Here is a 21,738-nt window from a genome sequence, read left to right on the forward strand (position 1 = left end):
CGTTTCTCCTCTAAATCTTCATAGTGATGCTTATCACCACGCCAGAAACATCTTCCCTGAAGACCCTATAAGTGTTGTCTGAATGAAGAGAGATGCCTTGTACTTGGTTCTACATGAGTATTTGACCATGAATTTGTTGTTTTCCTCATCATATTCTCTGTATAATTCAAGACTTGTCCATGACAAAAAGCTTCCCTGTTATGCTAATAAATTCTTCAGTGTGATCCCAATTCATATATCCAGTTGCAGCTCACATTGGACAGGTCCATGTGTACAACTCAAAAGCATACTCAGCTTATCCTATATCAAACTAAGTCATCATCCTTCTTTCAATATATGCTTTTCTTCCTGTGTATAACATTGGAATTTGTGACACAAGAACCTCATGACAGAAGACTGGAAAGTTACCCCTACATTCCTTCCTCCACATCACTTCAAAATTCAGTCAAACACCATATTCTATAAAGTTGGTATTATTGCTTATATATCTCCTCCCTTTCATAAGACACCTCCACTGTGTATGGTCAACTCTTAGAGGTAGTTCTGTAGTCTCCTAATTGGTCTTAAATTTATATTCCATTCTGCCAGATAAGCTTCAATATGCCTCTGTTGCTAACATGATAATATAATTATTAGCAATGATTATATTAGAAATAATAGAAATTACATGTGATCACCTAAACACAAGTTTTATGTGAAATAGGTTTTCACTAATTAACACTAACTTCAGATACGCCTTAAATGTGTTCATTTATTATTTTCTGTTTTTTCTCTTTCACTTCACTCTGCTATATCTATCATACTTTCATATACACATTGAAGTCCAGTTTACATGTCTTAGTTTTTACTTTATGCTACAGCTGAACTTAGTACCAGAGTTTGAAGTCGAAAGCCACAATATATAAATAAACATGTGTTTCACTAAGATACCTACTAAATAATATTGGGAGATTTTGTTAAACTAATTAAGAGTAGGAGAACTTCTAGGGATTACTTTCAAGCAGTATATATAAATCTTTTAATAAATTTTGATTCCCCACTCATGATCTCCATTAAAATAAATAATGTTATTAAAACATTACCAGGGCAATGTTTAAGAGAAGTAAGCCTAGGTAGGTGCTTCTATTAAAAAAATAAAATAAAATAAAAAAAAATAATAATAATATTTGAGACTGTCTGAATATGTAAAGCCAAATTTTTTCTACTTTTAGAAACAACCATTAAGCATTTGAAATAATAATTAATTCAAGGTTAACATTCTGTTGTGAATCGTAAAAAATCCAGTCTGTACAGGGAACAGAGAGATTTGCATCAAAGGTGGCTTTTATTTAACAGGTCTTGGTACTTTTCTTTATTCCTGTGAGTGACTTGTTGTCAGAGACTGTTCCTTATTGGATACAGAGACCAAAGTTTTGACAAATCACCCTCAAGTAAAACCCCTGACACATACAAATCATAGACCAGATAGAAGACAATTTAAGTGTTTTATCCTAGACTATTTTATTTAAATTTACTTTTATGACTTAATTCCAAATTTCTTATAGAGTTCTATAAAATAAGATATGTAGATCTGGACTTTATCACTATCAGCAGGTAGATCCTTCCAATGTACCATGAAAATAGGGAGAGGTATTTGTGTCATTAGCTGAGGTACAGAGAGTGAGTTTCTTTTAATAAAAGACTTCTCTATATCTAGTTAATGTAAAATGCATTTTAATAAAATGAAGCATCATTAAGAGACAGAGCATGCTTATCTAATTTGGGGTGAGATACTCTTTACTTATATTGATCTTTAGCAAATTATCTTGTAAAAGAGAGAATACCAATCCTAATCCTGGTATGTCTTTTGCTAAAGAAAGCAGGACCTTAAAGCATACAGTCTTGAATTTTTAAGTTATGACTGTGACTGGGAAAATGAAAAATAACTTTTAAAAGGAAAATGTCTTATAAATATGGATTCTTTGATGCGTGTGTGTAAAGGAGTCTAGTTTTAAGAGAAATAAACCTAGAAATTGTAGTAACACTGTGGGAAAAACAGAGATTTCCCACTACTAAAATGGATCTTTCTAAGGAAGAGTTTTAAGTAGGTAGGTAAGTTACCAAGAAAAAGGAATAATTCAATGACTTTTATGTCATGTTATCCTGAGTCCTATGTCCAAGTAAAATTGAATTCCTGAAGCTTTACTTTGAATTCATTGAAGCCTGGAATTCATTGAAACTTTATTCTAATGTTTATCCTCAATACAGGACAAGAGTCCTGATATAAAATAAGTGGTTTATAAGCTCTATTTTGGTGATCAGATGGATAGAAGAGGGGCTCGGGAAGTAGCATATATGGCAGAGTTTGACGCCAGAGAACTTGTGCATCCACCTTCTTTGCTCAGGAGCCACGAATCCCATGGAGATAAACAGCTGGACTCCACACAGCATCAGCCTCACACAGATCTCTTGTGGTTGTGTAACCGAGCAGGACCCTGTGGGGCCTTCCCGGGACAGACCCCTCCTCCATATCCTCTGCTGTAGTTCCTCTTTGAACTACCTAGATAATAGTATCTGATGTACATTTCCTGAGTTGTTTTACACATTTGAAAACCCCACCGAATGGAAGATGTTAACTACTTGATGACCATGAGCACGTAGTCCCCAGACCTACTGGAACCTGAGGATTGATGATGTTAACCCCTGTGACACTGCCCTGTTACCTCTCATCAACCAATCAGAGAATTCTCACGAGCTGATCACATACACTGAGACACCTCTCCCTCACCCGGCCTTTAAAAATGCTTTGCTGAAACCCATCGGGGAGGCTGGGCTTTTTGAGCACTAGCTGCCCTGGACTCCTTGCTTGGTGCCTTATGATAAATGCTGCACTTCCCTTCACCACAACCAGGTGTCAGTAGATTAGCTTTACTGTGTGCAGGTGAGCAGACCCAAGTTTTGGTTCGGTAACAGTTATCGCTGTCTTGTGTTCATTAACTTCTTTCTAAATATTTTCTTAACAATGCCTGAAAGTGAAGGTCATTCAGGAGGATGTGTTTTCTAAGGAGCTGCTTGTTGGCTCAACTAAATTTTTTTAGGAATAAAATCAGCTCAAAAACTACCTCTAGTTTTTGTAAAAGAGGATCACCAAAGCAAGGTTTATATGTGTTATTACGAATAGCATGATTTAAAGTTCAGAGGGCTCTTAAGAGGTGAAGGTCACAGTGTGGCAATACCTGTAAAAGTCGCCCTCTTAGAAAGTCACTTGTCTCGGACGTCATGTGTGATAATACTGTTACTTGTTTTACTCGGTGAAGCAGCCCTCATCAAAAGCTAACTCCCTCCTTTACATAAGTGTTTGCAAATAACTCAACACTGTTATTACCATGCTATAGCTGTATCTGCCTGCTCTTCTTATGACTTCTTACATTCCTCAACCATTTATTGATATATTTTTCTCTTCTAAGCCATGATAGTTGAAACTATCCCTTTCTAAATGAGGTGGGCTAAGTAGAACACAAAAAAAGCAGACATAATTTCTGGTGGGCAAAGAGCACCGTTGAAATGAAGTCTTTGAGTCTGTGTAACATCCTTCCCTTACGAAGCCTAAAAGAGGAGCTGTTTTCAGCGCCATCACCACAGTTGATTCATATGAAGCCTGTGGTTAATGAAATATCCAGTTTCTTCTATTTAATTCCATTATCCATGGAGGATTGCCTCATCTGGTATTAATATAATTTACTTTTAAAAGTGAAATGTTGGGCTTTATGAGAGGAATCTCATTATTTGGGAGGTATATATACCTGGGGATTGGGAAACCTGTTACAGTCCTGGCTCTGCTCTAGATTTGCTTTGTGACCATAGACCAAAGATTTAATGAGCTATTGAACTTTTCTGGTCTTGTTTATGTGTATCTTCAGAGTGAGAGAATCACACCAATTGATCTCAAAACAGGCCTTGCACACATAAAATGTTATATCTCTGTCACAGTTGATTCCTATAAACATTAATACTCCATAGTGAGAAAAAATAAACTACTTAACCATAAGGAGTATATGAATTAAAACAATTGGTAAAAATATACAGCAAAAGATATAGAAGAGAAACATAGCATTACCTTTACATGAAGGAACTGGGGCCCATCCAAATTCAGTGCATACGGCATCTCCTCTTTCCCTGTATTCGAAACCACTTGCACATTTATATTGAACTCGTTCATTTGCCTTATAAATTTCCTTCAGAGATATAGGATATCCATTTAAAATGGTTGGTTGTTTGCAGGAAATTTCTAAACAAAAGGGATTAAATTCCAACAGGTTTGTTATATATTAAAGGACTGTGTCCCAAACATAGTTATATAAAGATACAACTCTTGTTTCCATTAGGTAAATCAGACAACTAAACAAAAGTCCTGTTTTGACTTCAATGCTTGGTGAGTAATTTATCGGTTGTTCTTAACATTCATTTTTGAGGTAAGTAAAAATTCTGATTTAAATCATGTTGCTAAGTTATTTAGTTTGGGGATAAATTAGTCCTCTTGAAATAAATAGTGACCAGTAACACTCATCAGCTGTATATATAAAATTGAATACAGAAATAGGTTTAATGTGATATGTATTTTCAATGAGTGACTGGTAAAACTTACATATTTTTTAGTTATTGATAATAGAGTAATTATTGACAAAACACTTTGTCAAAGAAATTAATATATCTCATTGTTATTACATCTCCAAAAAGCAACTGACCAGCTTGTGTGGTTTTGTTATCCATCCAAGTTTTCTGTTCAAAAAAAAAAAAAAAGAGCTGGCCATCATCTTTCACACTATCCTCACTCCAAAATTTTTCTCTGGGACTCCAGGAATAGTGACTAATTTCCCAGATCTTATTCTCCCTTCATCTTAATCTTTTTTTTCCTGTTTGTAACTTGATGATTTTTTTTCTTTTTCTTTTTCCATTAAAAATGCTTCATTGATTCCCAATTCAGTCTGTATAAAAGCCTAATTCTTCAGCATGGTACACGTAGCCCCGCAGAACCTTGGACTGCCTATCTTCACTCCATCACTGACTTCTTCCCTGCCTGCATACTAAGTTAAGGCCCCTGAGAACAGTGGGAATAGGGGAGCTTCATGCTCAAAGAGGCCTCAAGGCCATTGTCCCTTCCTCTCCATTAACTTCTTCTGACTGGTTTGCTTTTCCCCTCCTCAACTTCATCTGAAAGATTCTCATTCTTCCTTTAAGACTTATCTTCTGCATCAGTCATTCCAGAAAGTTTTCACTAACCACAGAAATTTAGTTGCAAGAAATAAGCCCCATCCATGAACCTCTAGAGTATACAGTAATTGCTACACTGAATATAAATATGTTTGCCATTATTAACTCAAAGAACTAGTTTTGTAAAAAAGACTTCCTAGGAAGAGGGACGCTTCTCTCTTCATCTCACTCTAGGACAGACTAGACTAAGAAAGTGTAAATAATTTGGGGATTTTAGATAATGTTAAAAAACAAATATGGCAGAAATTTCTGCCAAAGAAATACTGGTCAAACGAAGTATGGTACTTTTAAATAAACTGACCAAAATGTATTATTACAAAAGCCAGAATCATCATATTGGTCATCAGGCACAGGTCAGTAGTATTAAAACTAAAGAAGTGCTAACTTCTAGCTAACTATGGAACTTTTTTTTACAGACAAAGATTTATGGATTCAATTCAGTTCAGCAATATTTATACTAAACTCCCAGTGCAAGTATAAAACAGGGCCACTTCCTAGAGCGTTATTCAAAAACACAATGTTATCATGATACATCAATAGAAATAAATAATGATAGTTTTTCAAATAAAAAAATGACCTATTCTGGAGTTTTAATATTAAACTTGTAGCAGAAATGCTTAAGATTTTATTTTAGTCATAAGAGTCAATTACAATTTAATTATAGTTAAGAGCATGGACTTTAGTGTCAGATAAACTACATTTAAATCTTACCTCTACCATATATGCCATGATAATTTTGTACATGTGATTTAATTTCTTTGCACCATGATTTCCTCAATTATAAAATAGCGGTGAAAACAGTACATAAATCACATAGTCATTTGGAAGGTAAAATAGATGACATGTGTAAAGAACTTAGATCACTTACTGGGAAATAGTAAGTGCTTAATAAATGCTAGTGAGTTAGTATTTTTCAGATTCTGTAGGATGCACAGTGTTTTGAAAGGCATATTTTCATGAAAAAAACTGAACTCATTCAAATAATTAAACAGTAAGTGTATCTTACCTACACATTTCGGTTTTTCTTCACTCCAAGTACCATCTGCTGAGCAATGTATTTGTTTAGGTCCATCAAGTATGTAGCCTGCATTACATTCAAACTGTATTGCTTGTCCAAAAGTATATATTTGGTCTGGTTCCAGGGCACCACTGAAAATTTTCCCATTCTCTGGTTCTGTTACTGGTAAACACTTAACAACTGAAAAAATAAATATAATTTTTTTCTAATAGAATTGGAAAATTTTATTATGAAAAATGAGTATATATAAATATAACATATACATAACCAATAGCAAGATTGGAGGAAATTAAATTTTTTAAAGATGTATTTAATATACCTGTTAGCCAGAAATAAATTCTACTAAGTAAAAAAAACCTAAAACAAACAAGCAAAAAAAAAAAAAAACTGTAAGTTTATCTCTGATTCTTTTCTATGAGAGTGAACAAAGAAAATTACTACTTTGAATTTTTGAATGACAGTTTATATATTTTGTAGTAACAAACAAGTGTTTCTTAAATAATTGAGAAATATAAAGTTTGTGATAATTAAATACAAATTTCCATTTAAGTCCCACAATAATATAAAACTGTATTCCTAAAAGGTGTAAAAGCAAACTTTCTGATTATGTTTATTTCAATAACTAAATAGTCTTTAATTTTCCTTTTTCCATATCAAAATAACTTGAGCACGTTTTTGATTTTCCTTAATATTTTCCAGTATCCCTTAGCTTATGCTATTCAATCTTTATTTTACAATGATCACCCAGGATGCTTGTTAAATGGAAATTCTATGGCTGCCCTATCACCTCAGGGATACTTGATTTATACGTCTTTACTAACCAAAAATTTCAGTTTCTAAGAAACACCCCAGGTGATTCCAATGTGGATGTTCCTTAGAACATTGATGTCCTTCCCCTCGTTTCTGCAGATGAAAGATACACTCTCTTTTTCAGACAACGGGATTTTTGAATCATCATGTTTCTTCTCCTCCCCCCCTTCCCCTTCTTCCTCTTCTGCTTCCTCCTTGTTTTTCTCTCTTTCTCTGTCTCCGTTTGTGCCTTTCCTTCTCTCTTCTCCCTCTCTCCTTACTCCTAACCATGGAACTTGGAAAAACAGTTCTGATTGATCTCTTATTTTCATGATGACTAGAGATTGGAATTACTAGTTCAAAATTTGGGAACAGGATGTGCATTTTTTCATTCTCATTGTTTGCTTTTTGGGTCAGTAAGAAAGGACACAGGTCTTCCTTAGTTCCTGCCTCTTTTCAGTACAACTAAGACCAGAGGAAAACTCCCCTTGCCAGGCAAGAGGGAGGAGGTGGCTAAATCATGTTCTCCACTTCAGCCGCTACCAGAGATCCCTGCACTGGGGTCGTTATTTGGGGGAGTGCCTCTTCATGAATAAAGTTGAAATTCTCAGCTTCATTTTGATGTGATACTTGTGTTATTTCTAGTGGTTAGAATCCAAAAGGAAAAAAAATAGATTTTTCTAATCTGTAATACATTAACTATTAGATCAGATGAGCCTGTATTTATATTTGGTTATTGAAATACATAATAATGTAACAATAAAAGGATTAGATAAACACTCTGTACTACAGTAGAATCCACAAAAATAATTTGAGTAAGAAATATTTAATTATAGACTTTATGAATATTTGATGTAAGACATTTCAAAAAATCCTAATATTTTAAGTATCTGCTTTAATATACTTGTAAATCAGTTTTACATCTACCTTCACATATGGGAATATTATTGGTCCATCCATTTGTTTCACATTCACGGAAATTCATCTCACCCAGCATCTGATACCTGAAAACCAACAATAACGGAGTTGTGAGCTAATGCGTGTTTATGCCCAGTTTTAAGTTTGATACCATTTCAAATGTCCAGAAACTCCATTTCAAGGAAAATTAACAGCATATACTTCCCTCCTTCCTTTCTTAAGAAAGGCCCTCAAACCCTCAGGTGTATGGACTTGGAATAATCATAACCCTTGGTTCATGACACAAACTCATTACTGTTTCATGCACAATGCACTTTTATTCCTTCATTAATTTATTTTTTCACTAATGAGGTATATTTAACAATGTAATAAGCTCCACGAACAATCACCAAAAACAGAAGATAAAAACATGATAGTAAACAACAAGTCACTGTATGTCACCCCCATCTACTCTTTTTCCATATTTCTATCCATACTCCTACCCTCCATGATTGTGATATTTTCTGGATGCTTTGGGCTTTTTACATGATCAAGGATAGTGCTAACAAAAATGTCTTAGTGTGGCTTATTTTCAGCACTGGTCTCCTTCTCCCTATCTCCATCTCCGAGATCCGAGATGCTTTCCAGAGTGCAGTCACTGAATCAAGTTGGCTTATAGAAGCCATTCAATGTCGAATTATAGTAACTCATCAAGTCTGATCTTAAAACCAAAGATGCTGTACTTTAATACAAGGTCCTTGGGCAGGTGTACAGTGTGCAGTCATCCCCGGATGCTTCAAATGAAGGCAAAGCATCCTTCTCAACATTTATTACATTGGACGGTTGGAGGCAAAAAACAAAACAAACAAACAAAACCTTTTTCTCAAAAAATAAATAATGGAAGGCATTTTTGATAACCACAAAAGAGAGAATTTTGAAAAATGGTCTTTCATGAACTTCTAAAGAATTCTACGTGGACAAATGTTTCCTTTGTCTGCAAATAAGAGTTGTTCTGCAAATTACACAAGTAAAAGAAATTTTCTCCTTCAAAAAACACTGTGTCTTTCTTAGATTGGGATTGATTTGTTCCTAATTCTCTACAGGAAGAAAACATTTCAACAGAGTAAATGGGAGTCACAGAACTTGAAGTCAAACTTTTACTCTGTACCTCTGTCACACGAAGGAACAAAATAATTGGTTATTAAAGGTTCTTCTCTGGTTCCTCTCTTGGCTCTACCTTATAACAGAAAAGGAGATTTCCTGGTGAATATTTTCCATCTACACCAGGGACCCATCCATTCGCCCAAATCTCTCTCAGGAGTTCTGTAAAATTCTACACAAAACCACCTAGCATCACCAGCAAAGTGTATTCACAGTTCCTGGGGAATAAAACTAGAATCTGGGGAATAAATCTAACCTCTCCCCCTCCCCCACCCCCGCTGTGCTTAGTCTAGTTTCACTGGCTCACAGGGTCGCACATGCAGAGGAATTGCACCTGGCTCTTCAAACTAGAGTTCCTCGTTCAAAATGGCTGCCCCTAAACTTCAGCTTAGAGCCATGTGCAGACCCTGCACACGACACTCCATCCAAGATGGCGGCATCGGGCCATATGCAGAGATACTGCACCCAGCACTGTGGTCTGGAGCCTGAGCAGAGCAGCTGCCCCACCCCCTCCCAGCTGACAAGACTCTATAAAGCAGCCCCGCTCACTTGCAACCTGTTGGGAGAATGAAGCGTTCCTGTGCTATACAGTAGGTCCTTATTAATTATCTATTTTATATATAGTAGTGTGCATATGTCAATCCCAATCTCCCAATTTATCCCTCCCCAATCCCCTTTCCCCCCCTAGTGACCATAAGATTGTTTTCTACATCTGTGACTCTATTTCTGTTTTGTAAATAGGTTCATTTATACCCTTTTTTAAGATTCCATATAAAAACAATATCATATGATATTTTTCCTTCTCTGACTTACTTCACTCAGTATGACAATCTGACCTATATGTGAATAGAATCTAAAAAAGGGGATATATGTATACGTATAACTGATTCACTTTGCTGTACAGCAGAAACTAACACAACATTGTAAATCAACTATACTCCAATAAAAAATAATTTTTTAAAAGATGAAGCTTTCCTTTGTTTCTGAACCCAACTCGGTCTCATTCTATTGGCTGAAAGAACACCGGGCAGAAGGACCCTTGTTAAGACGACTCGAAAAGGTCAGTAATGCTAGGGCCCATGTACATCGAAGGAGGGAGAAAGATAGAGAGATTGTCCAAATGTTGGTTTGGAGAAAAGTAAGGGCTTGTGTTTCTGCAACCCCAAGCTGTCAAAATACCAGAAACACTGTGCAGAGGGCCTCTTATAAGACTCCCTCCCCGTAGGAGGATCAAACTGGTTTTCCATATTGAGTATTCTGGTAAGTGGCTAGTATTCAGCTAAATGGGTGCACAGCAGACAAAAGGGGGATGGGACAAGGGGACACACAGGGTGGGTTGGCTGGCAGAAACTGTGGGTACAGTAAACCCACTCTACCATCAGATTCCACTATGGGGTCAGAAGACTTATATGCTCTCTGATGCTGATCTTACAACAGTCCAAGGACTTTTATTTCACTGACAAATATCTAGTCCTGTTGAAAGCCCAAGCTGGGTGGTGGAGACAGTTGCTCTTACAGGGTCTATGACAATTTATCCATAGTTAATACAAGAAGAACGTGGCAAAGATGAGTTAAACAGAGCCAGAGTCAAAGCACGTATGTCACTAACCTCTTTATCAAATTATAAATATTATTTATTACTGAGATTTAGTGAATATAGTAGAAAAAGTTTATGAGTTTTGATCCCTTTTTCTAGGTCAAGGGTGGAACTTAAAGGGACCAGACTAGCCTGGATTGAAAGGGATATTTCATTGATTGGGGCAAAAACTCTTTGAAAAATCTCCCTGTGGTAGTGACCAAGGAGAGACTAAGTTATAAGAACTAATACTTATTGGGCATTTAAATATCCCAGGAACTCTTCTAAGGGCCTCAAGTGTGTGTCATATTTATTTCTCCCACCAATCTTATGATGCACTTGATATGTTTCCACTTTTATAAGTGAGGACATGGGAGTAAAGAGATATTTTTAAAAAAATACATATAGTTATTAAGTGATAGAGTTTTGGAATATAGGCTTACTCCAAAGCCTAAGCCTTAAAATATTTTATTTTACTGCCTCAATTCAAGAAATAAATGGAAAGAGAATAATGATTCCATGTGTAATTTCTTGATCCTATGTGTATTTATGTAGTATAAAAGTGCAATGGTCCTGTTTTCCCAAGTATGAAGCTTTCTTCAAAATAATTTTTTGGCCTGGCTGGGGATCTTAGGAAAGAAAGAACACTGAGGAGATAACATAGGGTTAAGATTAGCTGTGAAAACCAACAGGTGCTTAGAAAGCACAAAGTCACTGATTCTGAACATAGCAGCACTTTCGGTCCATGTGATAATTTATAGCTTGTGGAACCTTAGAGAATGGTAGTTATTATTTCAGTGTAAAAGTCTTGCTTCTGCTAAATTTTATAAAATTTTATCAAAATAGACCATGTACTGTAAGTTTGTTACCATTCCCACTCTCCATGACATATCAAACTCCTATAATACTCTGCACATAATAGAATGTAGTGAGGATTCATTGCAGTGAATTTTTATTCATATGCATGCTATTTTCCCACTCTCCTCTAACTACACTCTCCCAGAGTAATCATAATTCATTCTAATTTTTCAGTGTTGAGGAGATGATAATTGTATCAATATATAATCATTTCCATTATAGTTTAAATTTTCAGGTTGCTTGTATGTTACTTATAAATATGTTCATAGAAAAATATAGTAACCTTAAACACATAAATTAGTACAGTTTCTATTTACTATTTCCATTATGAATTATCTCAATTATAAGCCTCTTTTTCTATTGGCTACATACCCCTCATCACATGTGTAAACAATCTTTGCACCGTATTCAAACTGAGTTCCTACTGCAAGATGGAAAGAACCGAATGGAGTGTCCCCAGGGTGTCCACAGGGCTTTTCTAAAATGAAAAAAAAAAGGATATATTGTTAGTATGTAGCACAGGGAGTAACAATTTACATGAGTTCGAGGACAGGGATATTTGTTATTGTATTAGAGGACAGAATTGAAAATATGGAAAAGTGAAAAATGGCAAAGTTATCTGTACCTTTTGGAAGATGACAACACCTTGTTAAGAATAATGACGAAGAATTTGAAAAAGAATAGATATTTGTGTATGTATAACTGAATCACTTTGCTGTCCACCTGAAACTAACACAACATTGTGAATAAACTATACTCCATTATAAAATAAAAAGTTAAAAAGAAAATAATGAGGATGTATCATTTTGTATTTAAATGACAATAGTGATAGAATTCAGCCAGCGTTTCCATAGTAGCACCCAGTATTTTCACAACTAAAAGTTTTCACAGATTTCACAAATGTAGGAATGACTTACTGTGACATATCCTCGAAGGATGAAGAGATAGCCACTTTCCATCCTTGCATACCATTACAATACTCCCAAGAGTTCTGTATCCAGGGCGGCATTTATACGTAGCCTGAGTGCCCTCTGGATATGTTTGTTCAGTCCAAGAACCTGACAGAATTTCTGTTGCTTTTCTTGGAGGGGGTTCTTGACAATCTACAAAAAAAATGAAAACACAATAGATGTTTAAATAACTATTTAAAATGCAGTATGTTTAGGTTATTTTTTATTTAAAAAAAACTGTACAGGTCCATCCAAATGTAAGTCTTTTTTTTTTCTTTTTTACTTACTAGATTACTAGTTTATTATGAAAGGATACAACTCAGGAACAGCCAGATAGAAGAGATGCATAGGGCAAGACTTGGGGGAAGGCGTGTGGAGCTTCCATGTTCTCCAGGTGTGTCACTCTCCCAGCACCTCCCTGTGTTCACCAACCTGGAAGCTTCTAAATGCCATTCTTTAGAGATTTTTATGGAGGCTTCATTACATAGACACGATTGATCAGATCACTGGCCCTTGGTGACTGACTAAACCTCCAGTTCCGCCTCCCTTCCCAGAATCCCTGAGGTTGGGGACTGGGGTAGGGTGAGGAGTGTGGGACTAAAAGTTCCAACCTTCTAATCAAGTGGTTGGTTCCTCCTGGCAACCAGCCTCCATCCTTTGGTTCTCTAGGGCCTTCCCAAAAATCACCTCATTAACATAAACTTAGGAGTGGTTGAAAGAGGCTTGTTGTGAATAACAAAATACACTACTTTAACCTCTTATCCTCTGGAGCTATTTCAGGACTGAGAACAAAAGATAAAAAATTATCAAAAAAAGATACTTCGTGGGCTTCCCTGGTGGTGCAGTGGTTGAGAGTCCGCCTGCCGATGCAGGGAACACGGGTTCGTGCCCCGGTACGGGAAGGTCCCACATGCCGCGGAGCGGCTGGGCCCGTGGGCCATGGCCGCTGAGCCTGCGCATCCGGCGCGTCCGGAGCCTGTGCTCTGGCAACGGGAGAGGCCACAACAGTGAGAGGCCCGCGTACCACAAAAAAAAAAAAAAAAAAAGAAAAAAAAAAAAAAGATACTTCCTTTGCTCTGTATTAATTAGGAAATTATAAGAGTTTTGGAGCTGTGTGCCAGGAACCATGGATTAAGGCCAAAATGTATATTTCTTATTATTAATCATAATATCACTGTTAATCTTCATTTCTCTGCAAATGTAAGTCTTAATATATATAAGATATATATTTTACTGTACAGAAATTAAATCTACATAGATTTGTAAGAATAACTTTCCAGATAAATAACTATACTTTACTATATTATTCTTAACTGCTGCACTGCATTCTCTAATACTATTCTTTCTTAAATTCAGGAAATATTGGGCACTAATATAAGCTCTGAAGGAAAAAAAAATTGATAAAGAGAGAAAATATCTGCTCTCAAAGTGTTTTCACTCTAGTAAGGAGGTTAGTTATTAACTACAAATTCAAAGAGATAATGTGTTCGGGTGTCCGAAATCTTCATCAAGCTCTTGTACCAGCTGCTATACTCTTATTCTGTATTATCTCTTGAAGCTCAGTAACCTTGGAACTGGAGAGGTCAAGTGTATTGTGTAAATGTGATTGACAATCTCAAATTGAAACCCACTCTGGCAGTTTAGCAATTAGAAACCAGCGGAGGTGAAATGGAATAAAATTGAATCCTTACTTTTTTCAGAAAATTGTAGTTATGAATATCATAAATTTAGGAAATAAAGCAAACCATAACAAGAGTATACACACAGAATATTTTTAAATTAAAAATTCTATTTATGAGGATATAATCTATGCAAAATTCAAAGGAAAATTAACTGCAAAATTATTTTCCACATGGAAGCACTTCTTGCAATAACAAAAGCAGGAAAACTACCACAGGAAAAATATCAGAGGATGAAAGACCATTTTCTTAAGAATGGCCAATAAAAAAACCATTACTAAAAATCAAAGACATGACAATTAAATGTAAATGATATTTTTTGACAAATTTCAATGACAAAAATGTAAAGGAAATGACACTTAATTTTGTAGACAATGGTCATAAATATCATTATTAAATTAAATTAGAGGTATAAATGACTATAATCTTAATAGATAGCAATTTGGTAATATTTATAAAGAGTCTTAAAAATGCTCAAGTAAATTAACAAATAATTTCAATCTGAAAAAAGTATCCTAAAGCAATAATGAAAAGTTTGCTGAGATTCTTATGTACAAGAGTTTATTCCAATATTTTTATACTGGACAAAATATGTTAAAAATGTGAATATTGTCATATTGTGGTACATTCATCAGAGGAAACATTTTATGGTTTTTAAAAATTGTGTTTTGGGGAATATTTAATAATGTGGGTATATGTTAACATAAGGCTAAGGGGGAAGGTAGTACAGACTTTTTGTTTCTATGAAGATATATTAGATCAGGGATCAGAATGGTTAGACTTAAACCTAACTTTTCAACGGCAGTAACAGAAACCAGAAGATGTTAACTGATCACTCCCATTTGCATAAAGCAATAACTCCCTACCTGGAATTCAATACAAAGAAATAACTTTTCAAGATTCAAGATTTTGATTAACAAAATTTGTGAGAATTTGCCATTGTAGATTCACATTAAGGGAAAAGAAAAGTTGTACTTCAGAAAAAGAATCCCAGATATAAGGTTTGTGATGAAAGAAGAAACAAAAACAGTACCTAAACAAATAAATCTAAGTGAATGCCAGCTCTGAAACAATGAAACTATAGTCTTACATGATGTAAAATACATACATATTCACACACACGTACATATACATAAAATACAGCAGGGGTCCCCAACTCCCGGGCCATGGACTGGTACTGGTCCATGGCCTGTTAGGAACTGGGCCACACAGCAGGAGGTGAGTGGCGGGTGAGCAAAGAAGCTTCATCTGTATTTACAGCCGCTCCCCATCGCTCGCATTACCACCTGAGATCTGCCTCCTGTCAGATCAATGGCAACATTAGATTCTCATAGGAGTGCGAACCCTACTGTGGACTATACCTGTGAGGTATCTAGGTTGTGCACTCCTTATGGGAATCTAATGCCTGATGATCTGAGGTGGAGCAGAGGGGGTGACGCTAGCACTGGGAAGCGGCTGCAAATAGAGATTATCATTAGCAGAGAGGTTTGACTGCACAGAGACCATAATAAATCAGTTGCTTGCAGCTTCATATCAAAACCCTATCACTGAGTGGCAAGTGACAATTAATCTGCACCTGGTGGCAGCCTTTATAGTGGCAAGGGAGTTGATGCACTTCAGTTGTACAGCTGCATCTGGTGGCAGCCTTTAAGTCAGAATCCGACACTTATGTTAGTCCACATGTGGCCTGCCCATTATTTTATTTACCACTTGTGTCCGCCCCTCCTTCCTACACTGTGCCCTTGCCTCAGTCACAGCTTTGGTAAGCCTGCAAACTAACCCTAGCCAAAATGAGCTCGCTGGAGAGCTTCTTTGAAAAGCTTCATCATCTCACCCAATGATGAGACAGCAGAAGACTTTAAGACTGCCAACAAAAAGAAAGCTACATTTAAAAGAAAATACCAAGAGACCTACTTAAATTACGGTTTGATTGCAACAGGTGTTTCACATTCTCCAAGGCCGCTTTGTATAATATGTGGCGACCGGCTCTCCAGTGAAGCCATGAAACCTTCAAAACTGCTTTCTATCATGGAGACCAAGCACTATGCATTAAAAGACAAGCCTTTGGAGTTTTTCAAGAGAAAAAAAAGTGAACACGAAGAACAGAAGCAATTATTGGAGGCCACCACTTCATCAAATGTGTCTGTCCTGAGAGCATCATTCTTAGTGGCTAACCTCATAGCTAAAGCTAAGAAGCCCTTTACTATGGATGAAGAGTTGATTCTGCCTGCTGCTAAGGACAATTGTTGTGAAATTTTTGGAGTGCCTGCTGTTCAAAAGGTGGCATGTGTCCCTCTTTCAGCTAACACCAGAACTAGATGAATTGAAATAGCAGAGTATATTGAGGCACAATTGTTAGAGAGGATTAATGAGTCACCATGGTATGCAATCTAGGTTGAGTCTTCTGATGTTGACAACAAGGCAACAATGCTTGTTTTTGTGTGATATATTTTTCAGGAGGATGTCCATGAGGATATGTTATGTGCACTTTTGTTGCCAACCAACACCACAGTTGCAGAACTAGTCAACTCTTTGAATGATTACATACCAGGAAAACTGAATTGGTCCTTTTGTGTCCGTATATGCATGGATGGAGCAGCTGCCATGACTGGACGGCTTTCTGGTTTCACTACTTAGGTCAAAGAGGTCACTCCTGAATGTAAGTCTACACACTGTGTCATCCAGAGAAATGCTGGTTAGCTAAAAAATGTCACTTGAACTTAACATTTTGCAGGCTGTGATTAAAATTATCAACCACATTAAAATACATGCCCTTAACTCACGTCTGTTCATGCAGCTCTGTGAGGAGATAGATGCAGAGCACACACGTCTTCTCTTTTTATTTATTGTAAGTAGTGCTGCAATGAACATTGTGGTACATGACTCTTTTTGAATTATAGTTTTCTCAGGGCATATGCCCAGTAGTGGGATTACTGGGTCGTATGGTAGTTCTATTTTTAGTTTTTTAAGGAACCTCCATACTGTTCTCCATAGTGGCTGTATCAATTTACATTCCCACCAACAGTGCAAGAGGGTTCCATTTTTTCCACACCTCTCCAGCATTTATGGTTTGTAGATTTTTGGATGGTCATTCTGAATGGTGTGAGGTGATACCTCATTGTAGTTTTGATTTGCATTTCTCTAATGATTAGTAATGTTGAGCATCCTTATATGTGTTTGCTGGCAATCTGTATATTTTCTTTGGAGAAATGTCTATTTAGGTCTTCTGCCCATTTTTGGATTGGGTTCTTTGCTTTTTAGGATATTGAGCTGCAAGTGTTGCTTGTATATTTTGGAGACTAATCCTTTGACAGTTGCTTCATTTGCAAATATTTTCCCCCATTCTGAGGGTTGTCTTTTTGTCTTGTTTATGTTTTCCTTTGCTGTGCAAAAGCTTTTAAGTTTCATTAGGTCCCATTTGTTATTTTTGTTTTTATTTCCATTTCTCTAGGAGGTGGGTCAAAAAAGTATCCTTCTGTGATTTATGTCATGGAGTGTGCTGCCTATGTTTTCTTCTAAGAGTTTTGTAGTGTCTGGATTACATTTAGGTCTTTAATCCATTTTGAGATTTTTTTGTGTGTGTATAGCATTAGGGAGTGTTGTAATTTCATTGTTTCACATGTAGCTGTCCAGTTTTCTCAGCACCACTTATTGAGGAGGCTGTTTTTTCTCCATCATAAATTCTTGTCACCTTTACCAAAGATAAGGTGACCATATGTGGGTGGGTTTATCTCTGGGCTTTCTATCCTGTTCCATTGATCTATATTTCCGTTTTTGTGCCAGTACCATACTGTCTTGATTAGTGTAGCTTTGTAGTATAGTCTGAAGTCAGGGAGCCAGATTCCTCCAACTCTGTTTTTCTTTCTCGATACTTCTTTGGCTATTCGGGGTCTTTTTTGTTTCCATACAAATTGTGACTTTTTTGTTCTAGTTCTGTGAAAAATGCCATTGGTAGTTTGATAGGGATTGCATTGAATCTGTAGATTGCTTTGGGTAGTAGAGTCATTTTCACAATGTTGATTCTTCCAATCCAAGAACATAGTATGTCTCTCCATCTGTTTGTATCATCTTTAATTTCTTTCATCAGTGTCTTATAGTTTTCTGCATACAGGTCTTTTGTTTCCTCAGGTAGGCTTATTCCTAGGTATTTTATTCTTTTTGTTGCAATGGTAAATGGGAGTGTTTCCTTAATTTCTATTTCAGATTTTTCATCATTATTGTATAGGAATGCAAAAGATTTCTGTGCACTAATTTTGTATCCTGCAACTTTACCAAATTCATTGATTAGCTCTAGTAGTTTTCTCGTGGCATCTTTAAGATTCTCTACGTAAAGTATCATGTCATCTGCAAACAGTGCCAGTTTTACTTTTTCTTTTCCAATTTGTATTCCTTTTTTTCTTTTTCTTCTCTGATTGCTGTGGTTAGGACTTCCAAAACTATGTTGAATAATAGTTGCAAGAGTCAACATCCTTGTCTTGTTCCTGATCTTAGAGGAAATGCTTTCAGTTTTTCACCATTGAGAGTGATGTTTGCTGTGGGTTTGTCATATATGGACTTTATTATGTTGAGGTAGGTTCCCTCTATGCCCACTTTCTGGGGAGTTTTTGTCATAAATGGGTGTTGAATTTTGTCAAAAGCTTTTTCTGCATCTATTGAGATGATCATATGGTTTTTCTTCTTCAATTTGTTAATATTGTGTATCACATTGATTGATTTTCATATATTGAAGAATCCTTGCAGCCCTGGGATAAATCCCACTTGATTATGGTGTATGATCCTTTTGATGTGTTGTTGGATTCTGTTTTCTAGTATTTGGTTGAGAATTTTTGTATCTATATTCATCAGTGATATTGGTCTGTAATTTTCTTTTTTTGTAGTATCTTTGTCTGGTTTTAGAATCAGGGTGATGGTGGCCTCATAGAATGAATTTGGGAGTGTTCCTTCTTCTGCAAATTTTCCGAAGAGTTTGAGAGGGATGGGTGTTAGCTCTTCTCTAAATGTTTGATAGAATTCACCTGTGAAACCATCTGGTCCTGGACTTTTATTTGTTGGAAGATTTTAAATCACAGTTTCAGTTTCATTACTTGTGATTGGTCTCTTCATATTTTCTATTTCTTCCTGGTTCAGTCTTGGAAGGTTATACCTTTGTAAGAATTTGTCCATTTCTTCCAGGTTGTCCATTTTATTGGAATAGAGTTGCTTGCAGTCATCTCTCATGATCCTTTGTATTTCTGCAGTGTCAGTTGTTACTTCTCCTTTTTCATTTCTAATTCTATTGATTTGAGTCTTCTCCCTTTTTTCTTGAGGAGTCTGGCTAATGGTTTATCAATTTTGTTTATCTTCTCAAAGAACCAGCTTTTAAGATTACTGATCTTTGCTATTGTTTCCTTCTTTTCTTTTTCATTTATTTCTGATATGATCTTTATGATTTCTTTCCTTCTGCTAACTTTGGGTTTTTTTTGTTCTTCTTTCTCTAATTGCTTTAGGTGTAAGGTTAGGTTGTTTATTTTAGATGTTTCTTGAGGTAGGATTGTATTGCTATAAACTTCCTTCTTAGAACTGCTTTTGTTGCATCCCATAGGTTTTCGGTCATCATCTTTTCATTATCATTTGTTTATAGATGTTATATGATTTCCTCTTTGATTTCTTCAGTGATCTCTTGGTTATTTAGTAGTGTATTGTTTAGCCTCCATGTGTTTGAATTTTTTACAGATATTTTCCTTTAATTGATATCTAGTCTCATAGCATTGTGGTCAGAAAAGATACTTGATATGATTTCAATTTTCTTAAATTTACCAAGGCTGGATTTGTGACACAAGATATGATCTATCCTGGAGAACGATCCATGATCATTTGAAAGTGTAATCTGCTGTTTTTGGATGGAATGTCCTATAAATATCAAGTAAGTCCATGTTGTTTAATGTATCATTTAAAGCTTGTGTTTCCTTATTTATTTTCACTTTGGATGATCTGTCCATTGGTGAAAGTGGCGTGTTAAAGTCCCCTACTATGATTGTGTTATTGTCGATTTCCCCTTTCATGGCTGTTAGCATTTGCCTTATGTATTGTGGTGCTCCGATGTTGGGTGCATAAATATTTACAATTGTTATATCTTCTGTTGGTTTGATCCCTTGATCATTATGTAGTGTCCTTCTTTGTCTCTTGTAATAGTCTTTATTTTAAAGTCTATTTTGTCTGATATGAGAATTGCTACTCCAGCTTTCTTTTGATTTCCATTTGCATGAATATCTCTTTCCATCCCCTCATTTTCAGTCTGTATGTGTCCATAGGTCTGAAGTGGGTCTCTTGTAATCAGCATATATATGGGTCCTGTTTTTGTATCTATTCAGCCAGTCTATGTCTTTTGGTTGGAGCATTTAATCCATTTACATTTAAGGTAGTTATCAATATGTATGTTCTTATTCCCATTTTCTTAATTGTTTTGGGTTTGTTGTTGTAGGTCTTTTCCTTCTCTTGTGTTTCCTGCCTAGAGAAGTTCTTTTAGCATTTATTGTAGAGCTGGTTTGGTGGTGCTGAATTCTCTTAGCTTTTGCTTGTCTGTAAAGCTTTTAATTTTTTCCATTGAATCTGAATGAGATCCTTGCTGGGTAGAGTAACCTTGGTTGTAAGATTTTCCCTTTCATCACTTTAAATATGTCCTGTCACTCCCTTCTGGATTTCAGAGTTTTTGCTGAAAGATCAGCTGTTAACCTTATGGGGATCCCCTTGCATATTATTTGTTGTTTTTCCCTTGCTGCTTTGAATAATTTTTTTTGTATTTAATTTTTGACAGTTTGATTAATATGTGTCTTGGTGTGTTTCTCCTTGGATATATCCTGTAAGGGACTCTGTGCTTACTGGACTTGATTGCCTATTGCCTTTCCCATATTAGGGAAGTTTTCAACTATAATCTCTTCAAATATTTTCTTAGTCTCTTTTTTTTTTCTCTTCTTCTTCTGCAGCTCCTACAATTCGAATGTTGGTGTGTTTAATATTGTCCCAGAGGTCTCTGAGACTGTCCTCAATTCTTTTCATTCTTTTTTTTTATTCTTCCCTGCAGTAGTTATTTCCACTATTTTGTCTTCCAGGTCACTTATGCATTCTTCTGCCTCAGTTATTCTGTTATTGATTCTGCTATTGATTCCTTTCAGAGAATTTTAAATTTCATTTATTGTGTTGTTCATCATTGTTTGTTTGCTCTTTAATTGTTCTAGGTCCTTGTTAAACGTTTCTTTTATTTTCTCCATTCTATTTCTAAGATTTTGGATCACCTTTAGTATCATTACTCTTAATTCTTTTTCAGGTAGACTGCCTGTTTCCTCTTCATTTGTTTGGTCTGCTGGGAATGCTCTACTTATTGACATGGGTAATTGTAACTATTTTTAAATACAGTACTTTCATATTTTATTCACTCATATACTTCACAATAAAGATACTAAAGTAATAGAATCTGCATGTACCGTACGATTCTTTTTCTCCAAAAAAGTAATTCATTAACAAAATGACACATAAAGAAGGGAATACATAAAATTAATAATGAAGCTCATGCCTACTGATTAT

At 35.8% G+C, this 21,738-nt stretch overlaps 1 protein-coding gene across 1 annotated transcript in view; it reads right to left on the reverse strand.

The window, feature by feature from the left end:
• CFH (complement factor H) overlaps positions 1–21,738 on the reverse strand; it is a 73,699-nt gene that overhangs the window by 45,126 nt on the left and 6,835 nt on the right. Inside the window, exons 2-6 of the mRNA XM_081226449.1 lie at positions 12,467–12,652; positions 11,922–12,027; positions 7,985–8,061; positions 6,257–6,448; positions 4,097–4,267 (exon numbers count right to left, since the gene is read on the reverse strand). Coding sequence (XP_081082575.1) covers positions 4,097–4,267; positions 6,257–6,448; positions 7,985–8,061; positions 11,922–12,027; positions 12,467–12,652 — 732 coding nt within the window. The remainder of the gene's footprint in view (positions 1–4,096; positions 4,268–6,256; positions 6,449–7,984; positions 8,062–11,921; positions 12,028–12,466; positions 12,653–21,738) is intronic.

The sequence above is a fragment of the Mesoplodon bidens genome (assembly GCF_964165515.1).
Source record: "Mesoplodon bidens genome assembly, chromosome: 2".
NCBI lineage: Eukaryota > Metazoa > Chordata > Mammalia > Artiodactyla > Ziphiidae > Mesoplodon > Mesoplodon bidens.